Source organism: Macrotis lagotis, chromosome 4 (genome assembly GCF_037893015.1).
Source record: "Macrotis lagotis isolate mMagLag1 chromosome 4, bilby.v1.9.chrom.fasta, whole genome shotgun sequence".
NCBI lineage: Eukaryota > Metazoa > Chordata > Mammalia > Peramelemorphia > Peramelidae > Macrotis > Macrotis lagotis.
The window spans coordinates 74,934,775-74,955,695 of NC_133661.1; the positions used below are offsets into that span (position 1 = coordinate 74,934,775).

Here is a 20,921-nt window from a genome sequence, read left to right on the forward strand (position 1 = left end):
TTTGTCCAAAGTCATATTGCTTAATTGATGAAGAGTTCAGAATCAGAATCTAGGCCCCTTGACTTTTTATTAGTCCAATACTACTTGAACAGAACATGAACAGAAAATGAACAGTGGAAATAAAAGGAGATGCCATTCCAACTTAGCAATTTTATTAGAGTAATAAAGCATCTCCAATATAACTGATAACTTGAGAATTTTGGAAGAACCAAAATGCCCAAAGATTTGCCTGGAATGACTTCCAAGCCCCTGAAGCTGCCTGTGCAAATCTTGGTTATTCTTCAGGCAACTTAAGTCCCATTTCTTTCAGGAGCTTATTTGTATAGTAACAGCATAGTATCTTCATGCAGCCAGTAATCATTAAGTAAAAACTTTTTTTGAACTAATCATCTTCTGTCTCTTCCCCCACTTAAAAAAAAATAACTTCTCCAAACCTGTTAGTGGCACCACCATTATTCCAATCTCTTGGACTAGAAACTTTGAAGTGACATTTGATTCTTCTTCCCCTATCCAATACACAACATATTTTGTCATTTCTTTATTAGCAACATTTTTCTGCTTTATCATTCCCACTACCCTGTCCCCAGTTATCATACCCTGTCCCCAGTGCATACCTAGATTGCTGCTATTAGGTATTCCAACTTTTTCTGTTTTACCCATCTTACCAAAATAATTTTATCCTGAAGGTTACCCAATGTAAATTGTCACAACAGGGAAACCAAATCAACTAAGAAAGCATCTTGGTCAGCATATACCTAAATTAATGCCACCCAGAGAGAGATGACTGTGAAAGGCAACATTAAATTAGAATATATACTCTTCTGTAAACTCTTATAAAGAAGCATATTGGTTGATTATAAGCAGTGTTCTCACAATCAGAGAGCAGCAATGGAAGGATAAAATAAAACTATTTTAAAGAAATCTTGGTAAGATATACAACTAGGTAAGATAATCCTAAGAGCATTCAAGATAAAAATAGGATGACTAGAAATGGAAAAAATGAAAATGATTTTTTAAAACCATTTTAACAGTTCTCTCCATTGAATATCATGAAACTTCTACATCCAGCATCACAATCAGAGGAGATTAAAAATGCTACCAACAAGAACAAAGATAACAGAAACAACTGTATTAGATCAAGAATCAGTCCATAGAGAAGATAAATGTTAGCCCCAATACTATGGTAAAGGGATTAATATGCAAGGAATTTGATGTGGAAAAAAATCTTGGACCTTATTAGTACTAAAAAAAAGGCAACCAAGAGAACATCATCAGAAGTTTCAGACCTAAATCATCACCCTCGTCATGACAAAATCTGTATATAATGATCTTCTATCCATGAATTTAGGACATACTTAATGAGGGAGAGAGTATCAACAGGGAAAAAAAGCAAGACTTTTTTTACAAGTGATATTAACTGATGTATTACATCTTTTTCATCTCAGTGTGGCCTGAAAAATTGTAGATTATTTAAGATCTCATTTTGCTTTGTTGAGTATGAAAAAGTATTTTGAGTAGGGAAAAAACAGACCCTTTTAGAAGCAAAGTGTCTCCCACCAAAATGATTGAGTATTTTTTTTTTTGGAAGATGGAATAACAAGAATGACTCTGTTTCATTGATTTTCATAAATATCTGGTAAGACTTAAGACAGGAATATGCTCTTACTATTGTGATAGAGAAGCTTCAGTGAAGAATATGGGGTCACAGAAGAATTCTTTGTGGATTGGGAGATCTGGCTGCTCCTATTTTCACATAAGGACAATGCAGATCCTCCTGGTAATGAGTATTGACTCAAAAAAGTTTGACCTGTGTCCATACAAGAAAGAACATTATATAAAGAAGGCCTCTGAATTTGTATGGACACTGTACGGAATTTTGCCAAGAATGGGAATATCTGAAACTGCACAAATGCACAACAGCTGGATCCAGAGTTGAAAAAAAGGAAGAGAGAAGGCTTTGATTCTGATGTTTCAGGCAAATTGCTAAACTCTTTACTGACCTCACCCCAGGCTACTTATGAAAGCAAAGGACCAACCTTTTCAATACCTAATGTTTTATTGGCATTGTTAGATGGCAGTGAGGTATAGAACACTATTGATTCTGAAGAGCTAAAGATGAGAATATCATTTAAAAAGTATTGGGAAGATGTGTGGTGGGTGTGAACTGGTTGCAGCAGATGACCAAGGAGATTGTTAAATAATTATATGACAGGAAGAAAAGATGGACTAGTTACATGACAAGATTGAGAGATGATAAGTAAAATACCATAGTACTCCCATTGGTACCATGTAATATCAGAACAAATTGAGAAAGACTTCCAAAATATTGACTGTACCCCTGTTGCCTGTGTTTAGGAGTCTGGATAAGAGTTTTACAGCATAGACAGGCATTAATGGATTATAGTCTGCATCACTGGAAAGTATTCCTGAATCAGTGAGATCACACAACTGTGTTAGTTTCTTTTTTTCTTTATAGTTGATTATGTTAAGACATTAATCTTATCCCCAAAGTTGTTGTAGCAGTTCAACATTTCTTTAAAAATTGGAAAAGTAATGTAATAAGTAGGTACAATAGAAAAAAACAATATAGATAAGAAAACAAAATCAATGGAATATTTAAGGGACTATTGGCACTTTGTCAGGTATAGTAGAAGCATAAAAACCTCTCCCTGTTCATAAGATGCTTAGAGTAGACAGGTAACTATATCAGATAACAAAAGGACATATGAATGTAGTCTATAAAGGTCATATAGAGGTGAGGAAATTGGGTTTTGAAGAACAGAAATTATATTTATTCAATGAGAGTCAATTAGAAAGTTGACCTGATTGGAACAGATTATTAGAAATAGTAGAAAATAAGGACAAGATAAATGATCAGATTTTGAATGGACTTGAAAAAAAACCAAGCAAAGGAGTTTAGATATGATTCATATGTGTTGTAACTTTTTTAATTCAATTAGCTTGCATTAATTTATATTCTGGTCAGTGCTAGGTACTAGAAATACAAAGACAAAACCAAAAGTCCTCCCTCAAGGAGCTTGTATTCTATAGGGAGAGACCATAGGTATACTTATGAATATATGCAAAATACATGTCAGATGGAGGGCCTACCAGGGGAATTAGGAAAAGTCTCCTGTAGTAGGGAGTGTTTGAGCTTGAGTTTTGAAGGAAGCTTGAGGTTTCAAGAGGGGAAAAATGAGGAGAGTAAATTCCAGGAATGAGATTATCTGCAAAGGCAGAGATAAAAGATGGTAATATTTGGGGGACAACAAGAAGACCAGTTTGGCTAGACATAAGAGTTTCTGGGATTGAGAAGAGGGCATTGCATTTACCTAAAAAGAGAGGTTGTTAACACTACCTTTAGAAATAGCAATTATAATTATGGAAAAATAAGCCAGTGGAGGCATTGCAATAAAGGAATTGTTTCTGTGGAATCATATGAGAAATTTGACTTTATAAGGAATGGTAGAAATTTCATAAAATGAAAGAAGTTCAAGTGATGAGTTTTGGTTTTTTTTGCAAGGCAAATGGGGTTAAGTGGCTTGCCAAAGGCCACACAGCTAGGTAATTATGAAGTGTCTGAGGCTGGATTTGAACTCGGGTACTCCTGACTCCAGGGCTCTATCCACTGTACCATCTAGCTGCCCCTGTTTTATTTTAACTAAAGGAAATGTGCAAGGGTGAGTGAGTGAGAGAGAGAGAATGAGAATGTGTGTGTGTGTGTGTGTGTGTGTGTGTGTGTGTACGTGTATGTGTTTACATAGAAGAGTAGTTAACCTTTGCAAGGAAGAGAGCCATGATGGCTAATATAGATTAAATAAATAGAGAGCAAATTTTAACAGAATGGTCAAAGAATTTTGAGAGTTCTCATCCTCAATTTTCTCAGTTCTGTCTAGTTGTTAAAGAAAATTGTTACCCTTTAAAAGTTTACTTAGTAGGTTAAGAATTTCTAATACAGTTCTCAGTGATTTTGTTTTAAAAGCACCATACATCACTTTTTTAATTTCTTTCAGAATTCTTCCTCTTTTAATTGGAAGTAGGAGACTACTAATGAATTTAGTAATAAAGAGTAATTATCAATTTTTAACTAAACTGCTGCTTTATGTAATATTTAGAGTTTGTGTACTATGCTTTGAGATACCTAAAGTATCTCAAGGTGAATTTGATCTTGGAGAAGAAAGCTGTAATTTGGATTACTTAATATGCCTCTCTGTTTTAAAGGACCTGTATTCTTGGAACATCGGGATGAGCTCGAGGGGGTATACAAAGTTTACTGCCAGAATCATGATGAGGCCATTGCACTCCTGGAGATGTATGAGAAAGAAGAGAGAATCCAGAAGCATCTTCTAGAATACGTGGAAAAGCTTAAGTAGGAACTTTGAATCTTCTTCCCCCTACCCCCCTCTCAGGCCTGTTTTATAGCTCAGTCTATTATGTCATAGATAGGTTTTTTAATCATAGAGTCATGAAGCTGGAAGGAGTCTTAACTGGTGCAGACTTCGTATCCCAGGATGACCATGAAACCATCTCACTGGTGACCAAAAAGTGATCTTGGGATTCTAAGACTGGAAAAGATATCATTTACTTGTTTGGGGGAGGTAACACAAGGCAGGGAAGGGGAAGAAAAATAAAAAGAGGATGACTCTTGTTGTTTTTAATTAGAAATAATATTAAACATCAGCACAAACATTTAATATATTAACATATTTTACATAATAATATAATATAAATATACCCATGTGATATGCTACAATGTTATATATCATGGCATACAATTTATTAATATAACACATTAAAATATAATTATATATTTATATAAGCTATATGCTTATATAACTATATAACATAACTATACATTAATACAAATCATAATAACATTAATATGTACAGTGTTTTTATGTATGAACATATTCAATATTATTGTGTTGCATATCATATATAATATGATATTTCTTAATAATGAATTAATTTCAGTGCATAGAGCACTGATCCCTCTTGAAATTTCTGTCAGGATGCTTTCTTGTCTCTTGCCTTAGTTTATTTTACTTTACTTTATTGTATAGACATTCACTAATCTTTATTTTATTTTTATGTTTTATTTTTAATTTAATATCATTTTGTACAATTTTTAATACATTAATAAAATATTCTTGTTTAAGAGTAAACAAAATACCTCCTCCCCCCAAAAAAATATAGACTCACTTGAGCGATAAAGTAAAGGGGAGAGAGAAAAAAAATTAAAATTAAAAATAATAGTAATAATTGTAGGTATGGCCAGGTGGCACAGTGGATGGAGCACCCAAGCCCATATCCGGCCCCATACACCCAACAATCACCCAGCTTGTGACATGCAAGGCACCCCAACCCCACTGCCCTGCATAAACCAAAAAAAGAAAAAAACAGACCTAAAATAAAATAAAATAGTAATAATAGTAGGGGCGGCTGGGTGGTGGACAGAGCACTGGCCCTTGAGCCAGGAGCACCCGGGTCCAAATCTGCCCTCAGACACGCAAAGATCACCCTGCTATATGGCCCCAGGCAGACCACACAGCCTCATTTGCCCTGCACCCCCCCCCAAAATAATAATAATAAAAAATGTGTTTCAGTCTGTGTTCCAACACCAACTCTGTCGTGGGTGGATCATATTCTTTATGATAAGTCCATGGCAAAAGTTACTTCCATATTTTTCCACCATTGCCATTGCTGATCGCAACTCCCTCCTTTTGTATTTCTCCACTACCATGTACTATATTTTCTCTCTCCTTTCACTCTGACTTTGCTGTAGGGTAGCTGAGTGGCGCAGCAGACAGATCCCTGGTCCTGGGGCCAAGAGGCCCTGAGCCCCCCTACCACCCCTTAGGCCCAGCATCCACCTGGCCCTATGATCCTGGACAGGCCATCCAATCCCAGCCCCTTGCAAGAAGTAAAAAGGAAAATGTGTTATATCTGACCACTCTCCCCCATGGTCCATCCTCTCCTCCATCACTCACATTCCCCCATTCCCCCATTCCCCCTGTCCCCCTCCTTCTTACTCCAGATATCTATACCCCATTGAGTATATATGCTGTTTCCTCTCCTAGCCACCTCTAATGAGAGCGAAGATTCCCTCATTCCCCCTTGCCTTCCCCGCTTCCATATCATTGCAACAGCTCATTGTAATAAAGAAAAATCTTATTATATGAAATATCTTGCCCTATTCCCCCTCTCCTTTTTTCTTTCTCTCATTACATTTCCCTTTTTTCTATTGATTCCATTTTTACACCATATTTTATCTTCAAATTCAGCTTTCTCCTGTGCTTCATCTATAAAAGTTCCTTCTACTTGCTCTGTTAATTGAGAAGGTTCATATGAATCTTAGCAGTGTCATTTTTCTATGCAGGAATACATGCAGTTCATCATCATTAAGTCCCTCATATTTTCCCCTTCTCCAATCTCTATGCTTCACCTGAGTCCTGTATTTGAAGATCAGATCTTCTGTTCAGCTCTGGCCATTCCAACAGGAACATTTGAAATTCCCCTGGTTCATTGAAAGTCCATCTTTTTCCCTGGAAGAGGACATTCAGCCTTGCTGGGTAGTTGATTCTCAGTTGCATTCTAAGCTCTTTTGCCTTCTGGTATATTATATTACAAGCCCTACGAGCTTTTAATGTAGTTGTTGCTAAGTCCTGTGAGATCCTGATTGTAGCTCCATGGTATTTGCATTATGTCCTTCTGGCTGCTTGTAATATTTTCTCTTTGACTTGGGAGTTCTGGAACTTGGCTATAATATGCCTGGGGGTTATTTTTTGGGGATCTCTTTCTTGGGGGGATCTGTGGATTCTCTCCATTTCTATTTTGCCCTCTGCTTGTAGGATATCAGGGCAATTTTCCTGTAGTAATTCTTTGAAAATAATGTCAAGGCTCTTTTCCTGGTCATGACTTTCAGGTATTCCAATTTTTTTTTTTTTTTAGATTTTTCAAGGCAATGGGGTTAAGTGGCTTGCCCAAGGCCACACGGCTAGGTAATTATTAAGTGTCTGAAGCTGGATTTGAACTCAGGTACTCTTGACTCCAAGGCCAGGTGCTCTATCCACTGCACCACCTAGCCGCCCCCATTCCAATAATTTTTAAATTATCTTTCCTAAATTTGTTTTCCATATCAGTTTTTTCAATGAGATGTTTCACATTTTCTTCTAATTTTTCATTCTTTTGGTTTTGAAGTATTGAGTCCTGATTTCTAGTAAATTCATCAATCTCCCTGAGTTCTATTCTTTGTCTGAAGGATTTATTCTCCTCAGAGAGTTTTCTGATCTTTTTTCCAATCTGGCCAATTTTGCTTTTTAAAGCATTCTTCTCCTCAATGACTTTTTGAACTGTTTTATCCATTCTACCTAAGCTGGTTTTTAGTATGCTATTTTCTTCAGCATTTTTTTGAATTTGCTTGACTAAGCTGCTGACTTCATTTTCATGTTTTTCCTGCATCTCTCTCATTTCTTTTCCCAGTTTTTCTTCCAACTCCTTCACTTGATTTTCAAAGTCTTTTTTGAGCTCTGTCAATAGCCTGAGCCCAATTTCTATTTTTCTTGGAGTCTTTAGATGCAGGAGCTTGTGTTTCCTCATCTTCAGACTGAGAATATTGATCCTTCTTGGGATCATAGATAATGTATTTCTCAGTGGTGTTCTCTTGTTTCTCTGCTTGCTCATCTTCCCAGCCTTAGCCTGTTTTGTGGGTGCTTCCTGAGCTTTTGGGACACTCCCATAAAGGTCTCAGTGTGTGAGGCTCTGTCCTCCCTCCTGGTCTATGAATGAACATATGTGCCCCCCTCTGCCATGGGGCTGAGGTGGGGGGGGGGGCCTAGATGGCAATCAGGATCTGAATGTGGTCAGAGCCCCAGAGTCCTGTTCCAGGGGCAGAGGACAGAGCTCTGCAGTCTCTCTCTTCACTCTCCTCCCTAGGTTCAATGGGCTCATGCCTACCTGCTCCCCCTGCTTCTGTTCCTGGATTGGGACTGCCTTGGCCATGCTGCTTGCTGTGTGCCCTGAGGGCTGGGCTCCACGTGCTCGCTCTGGCAGAGGTCCCTTTCTGTTCCCCCAATTTGTGCTCGGTGCTCCCCTGGGGCGTAGCTCAGGAAACTCCCCTGCTGCTGTGAGCTGGGCTCCCAGCGCCCTGGGGCTGAAGCTCTTTCACTCTGGCGGGCCTCCCCTCAAACCCCAGGGAACAGAGCCTTTATGCTCTTTTCCAGGTTACCTTGAGTAGGAGAACTGCCTCATTGGGTCCCTCTGTGGGTTCTGTCTCTCGAAAATTTAGTTAGAGTCCTTATTTTTGAAGATTTATGAGAGAGAGCCCAAGACAGGATCCACTCTTGTCGCCATCTTGGCTCAGCCCCCCCACACACACACACATTCACTAATCTTGAACCACTGTCTTGTAGACTAGAAATGACAGTTCTTGAAGATTATGCTGGAGGAGTTCAAACTCTGACAGTTCACCTTAAGCTGTAAAGGATTCAGTTGCTGGTCCTGTGATAGGCTGTCTGTTGTCTGTGGACTAGCCTCACTAAGTTCAGAGAGTCTAATGATGGAGAAGATAATGATTTTTGTTGTCTACAGCATTTCATGAATACTCTCTCTTAAGATTTGGAGGTATTTTAATCTGTTTCCTTATTAGGGAATTTACAGTCTTTGAAGTGTTGCAGTAACAATTATATGCATGTACTGTACTAGATACTATACAAAATTCTTTAAAATTTTAAAATGTTCTCTTTTTTATGAATTTAATCAACATCAATAAATATTTTAAAAATACATTTTAATTATAATACACTAGTAATAAAACTCCCCTGTTTGGGTCTCCTTCTGAACTTTCCCTTTCCCTTGGGCAGTTTTCCTTGATGTTTTTTTCCCTTTCATTGTATCACTATTATTACCCACCAACTCTGCCTCCACTCCTTACTTTCATCTCCTCCAAATAAAAACTGTCCCTTTTAACAGGCATAGTCAATCTAAACAAGCCTACATATCGGTCATTTCTGACAATATATGCTTCATTATATCTCTAACTCAGCTGTTCTCAAAATGTGGTGCCCAAGTGTCCCTCTCAAGGAGTGTGCAAGGTCAGAATTATTTTCATAATATTAAGAAGTTTTAATTTTTATATAATAACTTTTGATGAACTTAACCCACAGAAACTGAAAATCTCTTTATGGGATTCTTAATTTTTTTAAGAATGGAAATGGAGGGGCGGCTAGGTGGCCTGGTGGATAAAGCACCGGCCCTGGAGTCAAGAGTACCTGGGTTCAAATCTGGTCTCAGACACTTAATAATTACCCAGCTGTGTGGCCTTGGGCAACCACTTAACCCTGTTTGCCGTGCAAAAACCTTTCAAAAAAAAAAAAAAGAATGGAAATGGATCCTGAGGCCAAAATCTGAGAGCTGCTGTTTTAATCCATTTGCCCTTCTTCCTGGAGATAGAAAAGATGCTTCAATTTCAGGAAAGAAGCTTTTTCAAGAGTTGAATCCTAGATTCTGAGTCTTGAATTTTTTCCTGTTAAGTCTACTACCTCCCTTAACTTTTCCTTAGAGATTCCTTTTTTTGTCTTTTGAACTGCTTTTTTATTCCCATAAACTCATTGATTCAAGGGTTATTTCCCTGCTCTTCCTAAGTTCCTTCTCTTACTATTTCACTATTTCAATCACTGATCCCACTCTGAACAATGTACTAAATTTCAAATCATTGTTGTTCCCAAACCAAATCCCTTTTCTTACTATAATCCTAAATGAGGTTTTACAGGTTTAATCCCTAAAAGGGAATAAAAATAATGCAAGCTTTTAAATAAATTTTAAATAATTCAACTTTTAAAAATAATGGTGTGTGGGATAGGGGAAATTTATGTGTGTGTGTGTGTGGGGGGGAGCACATAAAGGAAATCTTTCTGTGCTCTCCTCAATTGCAGATAAGATCAAGCCTTTGCTCCTTACACCAGAATGAAAGTGGGAATCCTGAGGCAATTGTAAATTAAATTTGGGGTTTGAAGAGAAGAAAGTCTTGTCAATTTTACCTTTGTAGCATCCCTTACACGCAGCCACACAGCCCCACACACACAGAGAGATCTGGAGTGCTGGTTAAGGTCAACACAACACACCATTAACTTTCATCTGTGTTAGTATCATAATTGTCCATAACCTTCTTGTAATTAAATTTTTTTTTTATTTAAGGCAATAGGGTTAAGTGTCTTGCCCATGGTCATACAGAGAGGCAATTATTAAGTGTCTGAGACCGGATTTGAAATCAGGTCATCCTGACTCAAGGGCTGGTGCTCTATCCACTGCACCACCTAGCTGCTCCATACAGCCACCTAATTCTAGAAAATCAGCATAAACAACAAGCCTGCTCAGCTTGAGAACAGCTGAGTTAGAGATATAATGAAGCATATATTTTCAGAAATGACCGATATGTAGGCTTGTTTAGATTGACTATGCCTGTTAAACGGGACAGTTTTTATTTGGGGGAGATGAAAGTAGTAGTGGAGGCAGAGTTGGTGGGTAATAATAGTGATGCAATGAAGGGAAAAAAATTATTTATAGCTGGGATAAGTTGACATCAGCATTCCTGTGCAATAGAGGTTGAGAGATTTATCTACATTGACTAATTAGAATCAGAAAGGGGATTTGAGCCCCTGTATTTATAGGACTAGAGATTTAATTCTTTACTTTCCCACCCAACATTTGAGTAACAGCTATTTGTCAAACCAGCCATGGGGAGGGGAAGGAGAAGGAGGACATAGATTTTTCTTAGGTACTAAATTCAAGTCTTATTTTAGTTTCCTGACTCTAAGCTCAGCTCTATATTCTGTAAGATATCCTTGTCTTTGCCAAATTTTTTTTCAAGGCAATGGGGTTAAGTGGCTTGCCCAAGACCACACAGCTAGGTGATTATTAAGTGTCTGAAGCTGGATTTGAACTCAGGTACTCCTGACTCCAGGGCTGTTGCTCTATAGACTGTGCCACCTAGCCACCTCCTTTGCCAAATTTTTTTACTTTCATTCCTGAATCCAGCCCCTGTGAAAGTCTTTTCACTCTTCTTCAGTTTCCCAGTACTAGCATCTCTGACCTTCACCTGACTCAACATCATTGCTATCTTTTTAGGAACTTTTGTTTGATTTACTTTAACACAACAGATCCCTTATTTCTAGCACATTTTTCATACTAAGATTTCTATTGACTCATTTTGTTAGATATAAAGAACATTTTCTTAAGCTTATCATTGACAATGGTGTATATTCTTTTTGCTTTTACTTTCCTAATTTTTGTTTTTATGAACATTAGATTCTCCCTTCATATCTTTCATTATAGTAATCTAGGTTTTCTATTTTTCCTTAGAAACTTTTGGCACCATTCCTGTTTGCTATCTTTTGTGGTTCTGAATTTAGCACATTTAGTAATGTTTACTTTCCTTGGCTTTCCTGTTATCTATTCCATCTCCCTAAAATTGTTAGCTTGAGGCCAGGGGCGCTCCTCGTTTCTCCAGACCTGATCTGATGCTGTACCAGGGGTTTGGTCAGGCCTGTGTCTGCATCTGTCCTGAATAGATCAGAGATCTATCTTCAACAGCCCACTTCTAGCAGTACTCCACTCCAGCTGGCCCGTTGGGAGTTCCAGACCAGTGCTATTTCCCGGGACATTGTCACGGCTGCCAAGTTTATTGGGGCTGGGGCCGCCACAGTTGGGGTGGCTGGCTCAGGGGCAGGTATCGGGACGGTGTTTGGCAGTTTAATCATCGGCTATGCCAGGAACCCATCCCTCAAGCAGCAGCTCTTCTACGCCATCCTGGGCTTTGCCCTGTCTGAAGCTATGGGGCTCTTCTGTTTGATGGTAGCCTTCCTCATCCTCTTTTCCATGTGAGGCTCTGTGGAAGCTCGCCTGCCTCCATCCCGCTGCTTTGACTGCAGCCCTGAGCCCCTTGCTGGAGGGTGTCAAGCTTTAACATTAAACACCATGTTTCTTTAAAAAAAAAAATTGTTAGCTTGACAAAATCTAGCTAGTATGGACTCCCTCTGTCTCTTAACTTTTGTGTTAACTTGATCTTTTCTTTAACTTGGAGAATACTAAATACATAGGATTATTGACTTTATTTTGCCCTGGAAAATATGGTTATTTATTATTTTTTTAAAATTTATTTTAAAAAAATTTCCAACCCTCCTAACTCTCTACATTGAGGGAACAAAAAAGAACGAAAACCAAAATCCTTGTATCAAATATGTATACTCAAGCAAAATAGATTCCTGCATTGGCAATGTCCAACAAATATGTCTCATCTTGCACCCTGAGTCATCACCTCTGTCAGGTTGGAATTGTGATTGGTCATTGAACTGATCAAAGTTCTTAATTAAATCTTTTATGGCATTATTATTGTTTAAATTGCTCTGGTTTTTTCTTCTTGTGACAGTTTATATGTCTTCTCAGCTTCTCTAAAACTTTCTTTCACCCTTTTCTTAAGGCACAGTGATCTTATATTTATATCTCATAATTTGTTCAGTCATTTACCAAATGATGGGCAGCATACCAATTTTTTCCTACTGCTAAAAGAACAGTGATAAAAGAGCAGTGATTTGTGTATATGGATTCCTTTTCTCTTTAAAGTACTTGTTTAGTGGTGTTATTGATGAGTCAGAAGAGATATATACAAGTTAATAATACTTTGGGAACAATTCTAGATGGCTTTCCAGAACTGCTAAAGCAGTTTATAGCTCCCTCAGTAATACATAACTGTTCCTATTTCCCTATAACCCCTCCCAACATTTGTCATTTTAAGTTTTCATTAACTTTTCAAGTCTTATTAATGTAAAATGGAACTTTAAAACTTCAAATTTTATCTTCTTAATATTTTACTGAATTTGGGGGTTTTTTTTGAAATTTTTGTTCATTTCTGCCTCTAAAGTCGCTGAAATATTTAACTTTTACAGTTTATTCTGATGTGTTTCATTTCTTTTGAGGAAAAGTAGATACTATTCTAATTTTCTTATTCTCAAGAACTTAATGCTTTGTATACTATTATACAAGATCCTTGAGTAGCTAAAATCCTTTTTTCCTCTACCAGTTTTGACCTAGGGATTACTGTAACTTTTTGTGGTGTGGAGATCCATGCCAACATCCTATCATTATACTTTGTTATTCCTTCTAGACTTACCTATAGGGACTTTAGTTGAAATTCATATTCTTTTTAACTCTTTTGGGTTGATTTATGTTTCGAGTTCTTTGTTGAGTTAACTTTCCTAGGTCATTGGGTTCAAGGTGACCCAAAACTTTCCCTAAAACATCATGGAGAGAGCATGGTCCAAATGAATAATCCCAGGATAGGGATAAAGATCACATACTCTTACTGTTGACAGATCACAAGCTGCATTTCCCTAGATATAACATGAGTTCTAGATCTTTTAAGGGAGACTTCAAATAATAAGATATGTTAGATCACAGATTCTTCATTCATGTATTTATAGGAGTAGAGATTTAATTCTTCACTTTCCCAACCAACATTTGAGAAAGAGCTTTTTGCCAAACCAGCCATGGGGGAAGAGAGAAGAGAGGACATAGATCTTTCTCAGATATTAAATCCTGGCCTTATTTTAAGTATAGAGCCATACTTTAAATGATAAGGTTTATTTCTTCTTTCTAGGAGCCTAGATATGGAAAGAATTTTAAGTTTCCTCTTCCTGTATGATTTGTTGTAACTAATGGATACCCCTGCTTTAAGATTAATGTGAAAAGCCTCTAACAAGATGTCTCTTTTCTTTTCATATTCTCTGCCTTATAGGAGCCTGTACAGTGAATGGTAAGTTTCCTTCTTACTTGCTGTGTCAGTCAAGTCAATCTATTTTATAAGTACAAATATTACGTTTTGTATGTATGTGACACAAAAGTTGTGATGTTTGAAGAAAATCTCTTTTTCTTCTACAGGGGTTGTACAAACTACATTAACTTGGGCTCCTTCCTCATCAAACCAGTGCAGAGAGTTATGCGTTACCCACTGCTGTTAATGGAGCTCCTGAATTCCACACCAGACTCTCACCCAGACAAAGTTCCTTTAACCAATGCTGTCCTTGCCGTCAAGGAGATTAATGTCAACATCAATGAATATAAACGTCGAAAGGACCTGGGTAAGATTGACATGCCCAAATTCTTAGAAAAGAAGGGGGTAATGAGAAGAAGGTGCCCTTTTAAGAGAGGCTGGCAGAAAAGGTTGGAAGTTACCATAGAGATTTGTGTAATTGTTTGGGGATGTAATTTTTATAGTCATTATAAACTAACTACAAACAAAAACCAATATTTAGATATACAAATAGTTAAATGAAATCATAATACAACTGTTAATTTCAAAAAACTCTTCTGAGCTCTTTTTTCTGTTGTACATTTTTGAAGATTTGTTTAATTTTTATTTAGTTGTAGTCTATATATATATATATATATATACGTATATGTGTGTGTGTGTGTGTGTGTGTGTGTATATATATATATATATATATATATATATATATAATGTCTGTCATTCAAGTTGCATTTTGGGACTAAATTCCAATTTTTTTAGCCAAATACTCCAATCCCTATCAGTATTTTACAGAGAACTTGTTCAGTCAGTAACTTAAATTTTGCTCTTTAGTCCTCAAGTACCGTAAAGGAGATGAAGACAGCCTAATGGAAAAAATCTCTAAACTTAACATCCACTCCATCATTAAGAAATCCAATAGAGTAAGCAGTCACCTGAAGCACCTTACTGGCTTTGCTCCTCAGGTAAGATCCTAACATATCTTGGGCTACTGAAGAGAAAATCGTTGTTGTTGTTCATAATTAGCTTAGTATAAGCTATTCAATGTATGAGTTCTGTATGTAAATTTGAATTGAAGAACATTATTTTATTTTTTTCCAGTTACATGCAAAGATAATTTCCAACTGTTTTTTAAGATTTTGAGTTCCACTTTTTTTTAGGTTTTTTTTGCAAGGCAATGAAGTGGCTTGCCCAAGGCCACACAGCTAGGTAATTATTAAGTGTCTGAGGCCAGATTTGAACTCAGGTCCTCCTGACTCTAGGACCAGTGCTTTATCCACTGTGCCACCTAGCCACCCCAGAGTTCCACTTTTTTCTACTTCTCTTGCCTCTCCCCTCCCTATGACAGTGAATAATCTGATGATGTATTTATGATCATGTTTAACATATTTTCATATTAGTCATGTTGTGAAAGTAGACTTAAGGGGAAAACAAGCCATGTGAAAGAAAAACAAGTTTTAATGAAAATTGTATGCTTTGGTCTGCATTCAGACTCCCTAGGGTTTTCTCTGGATTGTGATGTCATTTTCACAAATCTTTTAGAATTGTTCTTGATCACTGAACTGCTGAGAAGAGCTAAGTTCATCCTAGTTGATCATCACACAGTGTTACTATTAATATATACAGTGTTCTCCTGGTTCTGCTCACTTCCCTTAGCATCAGTTCATGCACATCTTTCCAGGTTTTTCTGAAGTATAGCCCCTTGTGATTCTTATAGAACTGAACTCCATTCATATTTTATAATCTGTTCAGTCTTTCCCCAATTGATGGACATTCCTCTCCATTTTCAGTTTTTTTGTCCACTACAAAAAGAGGTGCTAAAAATATTTTTTGTATTCCCCCCTTTTTATGATATCTTTGGAACACAGACCTAATAGTGGTATTACTGGATCAATATCACAATTTTATTGCTCTTTGGGCATAGTTATAAATTGCTCTGCTGAATAGTTGGATCATTTCACAACATCATCACCAGGGCTTTAGTGCCCCAGTTTTCCTACAACCTGTCCAACACTGATTGTTTTTCCTTTTTATCATTTTTTCTAATCTAATAGGTGTGAGGTGATATCTCAGATTTGTCTTAATTTGCATTTCTCTTAATAAATATTTATTTGGATGATTTCTTCATATGACTATAGATAGTTTTAATCATCTGAAAACTGCCTATTCATATTCTTTGACCACTTCTCAGTTGGGAAATGACTTGTATTCTTATAAATTTGACTTAACTATAAATTTTAGAAATTAGTCTTTTATCAGAAACAGTAACTGTAAAAATTGTGTCCCAGTTTTCTTCATTCTTTCTTATCTTAATTGCATTGATTTTATTTATGCAAAAACTTCTAAATTTAATGTCAAAATTATCCATTTTACATTTTTATAATGTTGTCTATCTCTTGTTTGGTCATAAATTCTCCCCTTCTCCATAGATCTGACAGGTAAACTATTATTTGTTCTTTGACTGACTGGTGATATCACCCTTTTGGTCTAAATCTTGTATCTATTTTGACCTTGTCTTGGTGTATAGGTGTGAAATCTGGATCTATGCCTGGTTTCTGCCATGCTATTTTCCAGTTTTCCTAGCAGTTTTTGTTATCCCAGAAGCTAATATGTATCAAACAGTAGATTATGAAAGTCAATTACTACTGAAAAAAAGCAATTTTTCTTAGGAGTAGAATCTCATCTGTCTCTTGGAATATATATTATAACTTAGGAAATGACTTCTGACACATTTCTTCACTAATCCCTAGGTAGTACCTACTACCTTCCCTCTTCTCCCACCAAAGTATGATAACTTTTTCATTCCAGAAATTCTCTCCCTTCCTTAGCTAACCATTCTAGTCACTGCCAGCAATTAAGTTTAGGGACCTAAAGCTACTGGTTCTGTATATTAATTTGCTTTTTGAATACATAGTATTCATGGAATATAAATACATGGAACTTTTTTTACTAGTCTCAAATAGCTATCAGACAGAGACAAGACTAATACAAAATGAGAACAAAATAAAACTAAATGCCTAATTCTATATAATATGTTTTTGAGTTCCTCATAGTTCACAGAAAGGAACAATGAAGACTAGAGATGGAGCAGAAACTTCATGGAGAAAGTGACATTTGAGATAAGTCTTAAATTGACATAAAAAGAAGTTAAATCAGTGGAGAGGAGGGAAGAGCTTTATAGATGAAGGCAATAAGAGGATGATCATGGAGGCTAGAATGGATAATGGTCTGTGCCAGGGACAATAATGAGAACAACTACTGAGATCAGATCAATGTTTTTGTAAGGAATAGTGAGAAATGAAGTTGGAATAGGTAAAGTAGAGACCTTAATTATAAGGCAGTCAGAGCAAATTAGATTTGGACTGTTTGGAAATTTGGAACCAAACAGAGTGATGAAGTGTTTAAGGAAGACAGAAAGAAAGACCATGTGTTTATTGTTTATTTTGCACAGATAAGAGATGAAGCATTTGAAGAAACTGAGAAGAATTTCAGAATGCAAGAAAGACTTATTAAATCATTTATCCGAGACCTTTCCCTCTACCTTCAGCATATTCGTGTGAGTAAATGATCAGCCAGTCATGTTTATATGTTATTTACTTACTTAGATTTGTCAGTACATTTTGTTTTGTTGCAATGGACAGTAAGTCACTCTTATAAAGTATTTTTCTCCAATCCAGTAGGATTTGTTAAGTTCCTAAACAGAAACGAAGGTCAGCCTTTAATTTGAAAGTGTGATTCATAGAATTTGAATAGGGATTAGTACAACTTGCTCATTTTAGAAATTTAGTAACAAAGTTATAGTGATTTGAGTATAGTTTTTCTTACTTTAAATGTAGATTTCTTTGAACTGTAATAGGCTGCCTTGATTATAAACATTTGCTACGATTCTTCTTCCAGGAATCAGCATGTATGAAAGTTCTGGCTGCTATCAGCATGTGGGATGTGTGTATGGAGAAGGGAAATGGAGACTTGGAGCAGTTTGAGAAAGTGCATCGTTATATCAGTGACCAACTCTTCACAGATTTTGTAAGTGACTTCCCCTGGTACTAACACATAAAAGTTGGTCTCCTCCTTACTCATAACTACCTTTGACATCCAGGTCCTGAAAAAAGTTCTAGAAATATAAATATTACTTGCAGGCTCTTGAGTTGTGCTAAACATCAGGCTTTTGGTTATGGAATATGGTACACATTTACTAAAACTGAAGTTATATGCAATTTTATACAAAGTATACAAAATTAAAAATCAAACTGGGTTAGCAGTTTGAATATTACTTTTTTAGATGTGTACTTTGTTATTATTGATCAGTTTATATTCATTGGTGAAACCTCAGTTGGATATTCAATTAATATCACTTACTGAATTTATCTGCATATTGGTGAATATTGGGCAAACTAGATAGGTTAAATAGATAGAAATTTTAAAAGTAGAATTGGGAAATAATATCATTCATTCTGAAGTGCTCTGGATGAATATTATCCTGGCATGAATCTTTAGAAATGTGTCTGTGTTCTACATGTGAACAAATTGTGGTTTGTGGGCAGACCTCGCAGATTCTGGGCTTAGAAGCCAAGGGATTTGCCCAAACAATGTCCGTTTGTCTTCCCCACAGAAAGAACGGACTGAGCGGCTGGTCATCTCACCCTTGAGCCAGCTTCTGGGTATGTTCACGGGCCCCCACAAGCTGGTCCAGAAGCGCTTTGACAAACTACTGGACTTCTGCAATTGCACCGAACGGGCCGAAAAACTGAAGGACAAGAAAACTCTGGAAGAACTGCAATCTGCCCGCAACAACTATGAGGCCTTAAACGCGCAGCTGCTGGATGAGCTCCCTAAATTCAGACTTTATGCCCAGGCCCTTTTCTCCAATTGCCTCCATGGCTACGCGGAGGCCCACTGTGATTTTGTCCATCGGGCCCTGCAGCAGCTGCAGCCTCTACTCACAGTAAGTGTCTGGGGCCCTTTCGGGATGTGAGGGAAGAGTAGCCTTTTTCTGAAATTCCACTCATTTGGAATGGGACATGACCCTATTATTTGGTGAATAATGTAAATCCCAGTAGTAAGATCTGACTGTGGGCCAAATCTAGCTCCAATTTGTATTCATGATCTTCTTTCATTGTTGGTGAAATCATTTCTGCTTTGGAAGTTTTTTAATTCCATTTGAATTGGAACCTTGGATATCATCTAGTCTACCCCTTAACCTGAGCAAGAACCAACCTCCACTATGGGAACTTCCTCTGTTATGGAAAACTTAGTACTTCACAAAGTAGCTCATACCACTATTGGACCATTTTCCCTTATATATATTGAAAAAAAAAATTACCGCCTGTTAACAAACAAAACAAAAATTATTCCACTTTTCAAATACTTGAAGTCAGGGCAAGTTAAATAGGCTGATCATTTTTGCATTTTGGCTATCCACATAAAATCACTGTTCATTTTGTTAGGGTTGATATTCCAGATCTCAATTTTGGATTCTTTAGATGGGGTTGGGGAGGGGCAGTGGCACACGAAGCAGAACCTTAACTTCAAGAATTAATTTTAGGGGCGGCTAGGTGACACAGTGGATAGAGTACCGGCCTTGGAGTCAGGAGTACCTGGGTTCAAATCTGACCTCAGACACTTAATAATTACTTAGCTGTGTGGCCTTGGGCAAGCCACTTAATCCCATTGCCTTGAAGAAAATCTAAAAACAAAACAAAACAAAAAAAAATTAATTTTGATGAAATCATTCATTCCTGCCGTTCTTTCATCTCTTTGATTGTTTCCCTGCCTTATCATTACTCTCTTTTTCATGGGCTCTAGCTGCTTAAGGTTGCTGATAAAGAGGGAAATCTCATTGCTATCTTTCATGAGGAGCACAGCCGAGTCCTTCAGCAGCTCCAGGTCTTCACTTTCTTCCCAGAGTCTCTTCCAGCCACCAAGAAACCTTTTGAGAGAAAAACTATGGAGCGCCAGTCTACTCGGAAGCCTCTTCAGGGTTTAGTGAGTACAAGACCACTTCTGTAGATGAAGTTTGTGTATCCAAGTCAGTGTGACAAGAAACAGTTTCTGTACAAAGTTTTTAGGAGCTTAAATATTGTAGCAGAAGGAAAATTAGAATTATTCTATTCTTGTCTCTTTTCTGTCAAAGTGACTTGGACTAGTGAACCTATTTGTAATTTTCACAAAATGTATTTATCTCATTCATACCTCTGAAAAACCTTCTTTGGATCTAATCTTGATATTTAGAAGGGAATGAATTCTTTATTAATCTTTTTTTTAATGGGGAAGTTTTTTTTTTAAGAAAGATTTTATTTATTTTGAGTTTTACAATTTTCCCCCCATTCTTGCTTCCCTCACAGAAGGCATTGTTAGTGTTTACATTGGTTCCATGTTATACATTGATCTCAGCTGAATGTAATGACAGAGAAATCATATCTTTAAGGAAGAAATACAAAGTATGATATGGTAAAATTACATTCTAATGCTTTTCTTTATTAATCTTGATATTTAGAAGGGAATGAATTCTTAATTAAAATTATGTATCGGGAGCAGCTAGGTGGCACAGTGGATAAATACCAGCCTTGGAGTCAGGAGGACCTGAGTTCAAATTAATTTTTATCAATTTTAATTTTTTAAAAATTAACTTTTTAGCTTTCCCTCATAACAAAGAAAAACAGATAAGCCAAGCCAAGTGACATGAAATGATGTGTAACAACTTAGACAATGTCCTCCCTTTTTGCACTTCTTCACAGAGGGGAGGAGAGAGGTAACTTCTTTGTTCTGTAAGGTCAAGAATGATCATTGCAATGACATAGAATGTGACTATTTGAATATTCTTTTCATTTACATAATTGAGGTCATTATGTGTAGTTTCCTGGTTCTATTTAATTCATTCAAATGTTAACACATTTTTAAAAAATTCTTCAGATTTGGTTTTCTTATAGCACAAGAGTATCCCACACAGTTCTTTATGTACTTCCCAATTTACTCACCTATTTAGGCACTGACTTTTTGGCCACCAAATTACATATATGAAGATAAAATGATTGTTTTCTTAACTCAGACAGCAAAACATTGAACATAAAAGAGTTCAAGTAGTCCTAATGATAACCAAAAACATTTATACAGAACTCACTCT

General features: G+C 36.8%; 1 protein-coding gene and 1 pseudogene across 6 annotated transcripts in view; both read left to right on the top strand.

Annotated features, from left to right (window-relative positions):
• DNMBP (dynamin binding protein) overlaps positions 1-20,921 on the top strand; it is a 125,742-nt gene that overhangs the window by 96,065 nt on the left and 8,756 nt on the right. For all 6 annotated transcript variants that reach the window (XM_074233166.1, XM_074233168.1, XM_074233167.1 and 3 more), the window contains 8 exons: positions 4,222-4,369; positions 13,790-13,807; positions 13,933-14,132; positions 14,633-14,763; positions 17,250-17,354; positions 17,696-17,824; positions 18,411-18,743; positions 19,604-19,783. In XM_074233166.1, the coding sequence (XP_074089267.1) occupies positions 4,222-4,369; positions 13,790-13,807; positions 13,933-14,132; positions 14,633-14,763; positions 17,250-17,354; positions 17,696-17,824; positions 18,411-18,743; positions 19,604-19,783 (1,244 nt within the window). The remainder of the gene's footprint in view (positions 1-4,221; positions 4,370-13,789; positions 13,808-13,932; positions 14,133-14,632; positions 14,764-17,249; positions 17,355-17,695; positions 17,825-18,410; positions 18,744-19,603; positions 19,784-20,921) is intronic.
• Positions 4,466-11,994, top strand: LOC141520450 (ATP synthase F(0) complex subunit C1, mitochondrial pseudogene; annotated as a pseudogene).